This window comes from Egretta garzetta, unplaced genomic scaffold (genome assembly GCF_000687185.1).
Source record: "Egretta garzetta isolate BGI_Z169 unplaced genomic scaffold, ASM68718v1 scaffold100, whole genome shotgun sequence".
Taxonomy (NCBI): domain Eukaryota; kingdom Metazoa; phylum Chordata; class Aves; order Pelecaniformes; family Ardeidae; genus Egretta; species Egretta garzetta.
Genome location: NW_009258265.1, coordinates 1,594,706 through 1,599,518, shown reverse-complemented (window position 1 = coordinate 1,599,518; position 4,813 = coordinate 1,594,706). Strand labels below are relative to the sequence as shown.

The window sequence follows — 4,813 nt, the reverse complement described above, 5'->3', positions numbered from 1 at the left end:
CCCCCGCTGCCGTCCCCGGTGTGTGTGTGTGTCCGTGTGTCCCCCCGCTGCCGTACCTGGGGGTGTGTGTGTGTGTCCGTGTGTCCCCACTGCCGTCCCCGGGGGGGGAGGTGTGCCGCTGCCGGTAGAGCGGTGGCTTTTGCTGGGATAAGGATAAAAACGTCTCCTTTCAGATAACAGCGTGGCGTGGTTCTCCATTCCATGCCATCTGCCCCAGGTGGGTTCCTGCATCCGACCTGGCTAAAGCCCGTTAGTGGTGGCTGTGATCCCATTCACCACTGGTGCACACGGAGGGGAGCTCCGCGGCAAGGGGGGGCTGTCATGACCAGCCAGTGCCATGCTGTCCAGGGGCAAGGCACGCTCCGTTCTGGGTTGTGGCTGGCTCCAGCAAGCAGCCAGGCCGGTGGTTTTGCACGAAGCTCGGTTACAGGAGCGTGCGGGTCCTTGATGACTCGGAGCCGGCTCGTGGGCACATGTGTGAAAGCCCTGCTTTGCCTGTTACTGCTGCACTCCGAGATACAGCGGTGACTCAGAGAATCTTTGATACGTATGTGTTATCTGGCTGCTTGCAACGGTGATCCCTGGATCCCGGCCTTGTGAGATGGGGCTTGCATGCAGGAGGTCTGGAAAGGTTCCTCCTCTGTTGGAGGAGGTGATGTGGCTGGTGCCTCTCCTTGGTGTACAGGCACAACTTCTTCCTTAGACTGGCACGTGGTGTTCACTAGTGAAGCACACGAGCTGAAGGAAACATTCTCCGTACCACAGTCGTCCTCTCCTCTGGGGCTTGACTATGACAGTAAATCTTCCATTTTATTTACTGGTAACTTTTTTTCAGAGCGAGCGAAAGAAACAGGAGCAAATCGAAGTCCAGAAGGAGAAGCAGAGAGAGCTGATCCTGCAGCTCAAGACACAGCTGGATGACCTGGAGACGTTTGCTTACCAGGAGGGCAGCTATGATTCTCTGCCACAGTCTGTGGTTATGGAAAGACAGCGGGTAAGGCTCACAAAGTCCTTCTGCCTGCATTTCTTCCAGGCATTTGTAAGCCTCTTGTAGAGTGTAGGAGTCGGTCAGTCCTTATTTCTCCCCAGGAGCTGTAATAGAGTATCAGTAGTTCGTTTGCAGGTGTAAACCTGTCCCATGTCTTCTCTTGCAACTTCCTATGTGCATCAAAGTGGCCCATTTCCAAGGTGATGAACGGCTAAAAGAGTATTTTGAAGCTCATGGGCAGCAACGCCACACAGTGAGATCATGCTACTAACTTGTGTTTTGCAGATGATTATAAACGAGTTGATAAAGAAGCTGGACATGGACTTGAGTGAAGATATTGCAACGCTCTCTCCAGAGGAATTACGACAGCGTGTGGATGCTGCCATAGCGCAGATTGTTAATCCAGCCAGGGTGAAGGAGCAGCTGGTGGAACAACTGAAGACACAGATAAGGGACCTTGAAATGTTCATCAACTTCATTCAGGGTCAGTGCTGAGTTTTTGGATGGGCGGACTGAATTGCTTTGTAATTCCCTGACAAAGTTATGAGGAGGGAGGTCATGGATGTCAGAGGGTGCAGGAAGGGTGTCTGGGTCACGGAGAAGTACAGGTCTCTGAATCATGGTGGGGAGAACAAGACACTGTGACAAAAAAAGTGCAGAGAGGTCTAAGGAATGACCTTAATACTTGGGATAAGCAGTATAAATTCACAAGTGTGAAATACTAGTGTGAAATTCTTGTTCTAGACGAAGTTGGAAGCTCCGGTAAGGCGGAGGATGGACACTGTGAATGTGCGGGCAGAAAAGATGGTGGTGGCTCCTACAAACCAAATACACGGCCTTCTGGAAACAGAGGTGGGCATTGCTTGGCTCAGAGCTTGTGGCACTGCTCCTGCCGTTGCTCGTGTGTGGTTCGGCAAGCATGACCCAGCATCCAGTCACGCTAGGCTGCTTTGCTTTTTCTCCTGACAGTTGGTTTCTGTTCGCTCCTCCTCCCACTGACAGAAGGCCTCTGTCCAATTGCTGAACCCTTCCTGCATGGGGTCGTTAGAGTAATCACAGAACCTGAATGTGTGGCATAAAGGGTGGGGTTGGCTCTCCTACGAGGACAGGCTGAGAGAGTTGGGGCTGTTCAGCCTGCAGAAGAGAAAGCTGTGGGGAGACCTGATTGTGGTCTTTCAGTGCTTAAAGAGGGCCCATGGGAAAGATGGGGGAAATCTTTTCAGCAAGGCCTGCTGTGACAGGACAAGGGGTGATGGTTTTAAACTAAACCAGGGTAGGTTTAGACTGGATCTAAGGAAGAAATCCTTTACACTGAGGGTGGTGAAACCCTGGCAGGGGTTGCCCAGAGAGGTGGTGGAGGCCCCATCCCTGGGACCATTCAAGGTCAGGTTGGGCTGTGAGCAGCCTGATCTGGTTAAAGGTGTCTCTGCTCCCTGCAGAGTTCCTTCCAACCCAAAGCATTCTGTGATTCTATATAGTGAGCTGGATGGATCCAGTGTTCTTTATAATCTGAGACTTGTCTACTTATCACAGGAATTTATTGTAGCTAGAATAGTATCCTAGAGGAAATACTGCAGTGCCTTTACCTTCTGTAATCTGAGGCACCTGCTGCTAGCCAGAGATCAGATGTTGGCCCACATGGATGTTGGGTCTTATCCAGTGTGGCTGTTCTTGCAAATTGGATTTAATAATGGCATCAGGAGTAAGCAGCATGTGTTAGCCTGCTGAGACAAAATGCTTCTTAAAAGTAGGCAGTGATCTTCAGCAAAGCCTTGGGTCTCTCCTAATTACCTGTGTGATATTGTCATGGCTAAAGAATGACCTTTCCTCGCTATGTATGTGCCACCTACGAAAGCTGCTGTAGGATTTCTTCTCTGTAAGATGATCTCATTGTCGAGAACAGGCCATGCGAAAGTTTGGTTTTCTGGTTGGCTTCAGTGCTTTGAAACTAGAAAAAGCTCCCAAGGAAGAGGGGAGTCCGTGGTGGAGGAGAAGTAGACATTTGTGCTCCCTTTGTGTGCATGAAAGAGCAGTGCTGTTCATTCCTTAATGAGAGTATTTTTTTTTCCTCTCTTTTCTAACCTGATCAGTGAACCCAGAAGACGCCAGGAAGATGCGAGAAACGGGTCTGCACCTCATGCGTCGCATGCTTGCTGTGCTACAAATATTTGCTGTCAGTCAGTTTGGTTGTGCTACCGGTCAGATTCCTCGCACCCTCTGGCAGAATGACCAAGCCAGCAAGGACTATTCCCCCTTAATTAAGAAACTGGAGTTGTCGGTCGAGCGGGTGAGGCAGCTCGCTATGAAACACCAGCAGGAAGACCACGTTATCAGTTCCTCTGATCTGCAGGACATTCCCTTAGGAGGCAGAGATGAGCTGACTCTAGCGGTGCGGAAGGAGTTGACCATTGCTTTGCGAGACCTGATGGCTCACGGGCTCTATGCCTCTTCTCAAGGAATGAGCGTGGTATTGGCACCCATCGCGTGTTTGATTCCTGCGTTCACCTCATCCCCGCAGACCATGCACCCCTGGGAACTCTTTGTGAAGTATTACAACACTAAGAACGGACAAGCCTTTGTGGAATCCCCAGCTCGCAAACTCTCCCAGTCCTTTGCTTTGCCTGTGACAGGAGGAGCGGCCATTACCCCCAAACAGAGTCTGCTGACAGCGATTCACACCGTCCTCACGGAGCACGACCCCTTCAAGCGCAGCGCAGACTCTGAACTGAAAGCTCTGGTGTGTATGGCACTAAATGAGCAGCGCCTGGTCTCCTGGGTAAATCTGATCTGCAAATCTGGAGCTCTGGTACAATCCCACTATCAGCCATGGAGCTACATGGCAAACACAGGCTTTGAGAGTGCGCTCAACATTCTCAGTCGCCTGAGCAACTTGAAGTTCAACCTCCCGGTTGACCTGGCTGTCCGGCAGCTGAAAAACATCAAAGATGCTTTTTGATGTATTTTTACTGTAGATCATACATACCACATCATACTTGTTTTCCACAAGTAGGCAGCTGTCGGGCTCAAGAAGCCTGGCTTTTTTTTTTTAAGACCATGTTTGGCTCTTTGAAATTGGTACTTGCTTTTAGGGAAATCTTACGGTGTCTCGATGCTGGAAATTTGTGTTTTACAAGGCTGCTGCTGCAAAGCTGCTGGAGGTTGTGCACCGTATGGCGCCTCACCCTGCCCTTCTTGTGCAGCTCTGAAGAGCAAAGCCGCTTTGCCGGTGAGCAGATACCGGCGTGTGAGGCTGGCTGCCCCGCGCGTGCCGGAGGCCTGGCCACAGAGGGGGAAAGGCCCTTAGAGCTTAGCTCCTGTGCTGCGCTCGCATGGTTATTTCTCCAAGTTTGTGGTCTAAATCCCTCTTGCCCGGTGTTTGGTTGCCTCGGGTTGCCCGGTGGCGAGTGACTTGGCCTCCCCAGTGTGAATGTGTCAAACCGGGGCGGCTCTGCTGGGTGCGGGGGCTCTGCAATCCCCAGAAGCGGCCACGTTCTTCAGGCTGCCGGGGGACCGGCGCCGGCAGCTTTGTCCAGCACTCCCGAGCTCCTTCGTTTGAAGTTTTTGTGCAATAGTCGGCGCCCCAGCGGCCTGGTGTTTTATAGGGGATGCATTAAATCGCTTCAGCAAGTGTACGTGTGGGGAGAACCCCGTGGCCGTGTTTTAATTTGCGTTCGTGCCTAGCCCTTCTGCTGCGGGTGGGCTAGCGTGCTTGGTTTCTAATATTTATAATCGGCGTTTAGATTATCTGCACTTCCTGCCGGGTGGGGGCTGGGTGTGACGGGGCCGTGCTGCGGCCTAGCCCCGGGGAGGGGCTGGCGGGGCCCG

At 52.0% G+C, this 4,813-nt stretch overlaps 2 protein-coding genes across 2 annotated transcripts in view; one reads left to right on the top strand and one right to left on the bottom strand.

Annotated features, from left to right (window-relative positions):
• LOC104134987 (alanyl-tRNA editing protein Aarsd1-like) overlaps window positions 1-339 on the bottom strand; it is a 10,679-nt gene extending 10,340 nt beyond the window's left edge. The window contains exons 1-2 of the mRNA XM_035903338.1: window positions 277-339; window positions 57-142 (exon numbers count right to left, since the gene is read on the bottom strand). Coding sequence (XP_035759231.1) covers window positions 57-142; window positions 277-339 — 149 coding nt within the window. The remainder of the gene's footprint in view (window positions 1-56; window positions 143-276) is intronic.
• Window positions 37-4,739, top strand: RUNDC1 (RUN domain containing 1). The gene is made up of 4 exons (XM_035903741.1): window positions 37-994; window positions 1,274-1,472; window positions 1,733-1,840; window positions 3,079-4,739. Exons 1-4 carry the CDS (start codon window positions 791-793, stop codon window positions 3,942-3,944), a joined length of 1,377 nt encoding a protein of 458 aa, XP_035759634.1. The 5' UTR covers window positions 37-790; the 3' UTR covers window positions 3,945-4,739.
• The last annotated feature ends 74 nt before the right edge of the window (window positions 4,740-4,813 follow it).

What these genes read in the sequence shown, in the direction of transcription:
- RUNDC1 (XM_035903741.1), top strand. Translation starts at nt 791, where the DNA reads ATGACAGTAAATCTTCCATTTTATTTACTGGTAACTTTTTTTCAGAGC. An exon ending in GTTCATCAACTTCATTCAGG is followed by an intron (nt 1,473 to 1,732) that starts GTCAGTGCTGAG and finishes TTCTTGTTCTAG; the next exon opens with ACGAAGTTGGAAGCTCCGGT. An exon ending in ACGGCCTTCTGGAAACAGAG is followed by an intron (nt 1,841 to 3,078) that starts GTGGGCATTGCT and finishes TAACCTGATCAG; the next exon opens with TGAACCCAGAAGACGCCAGG.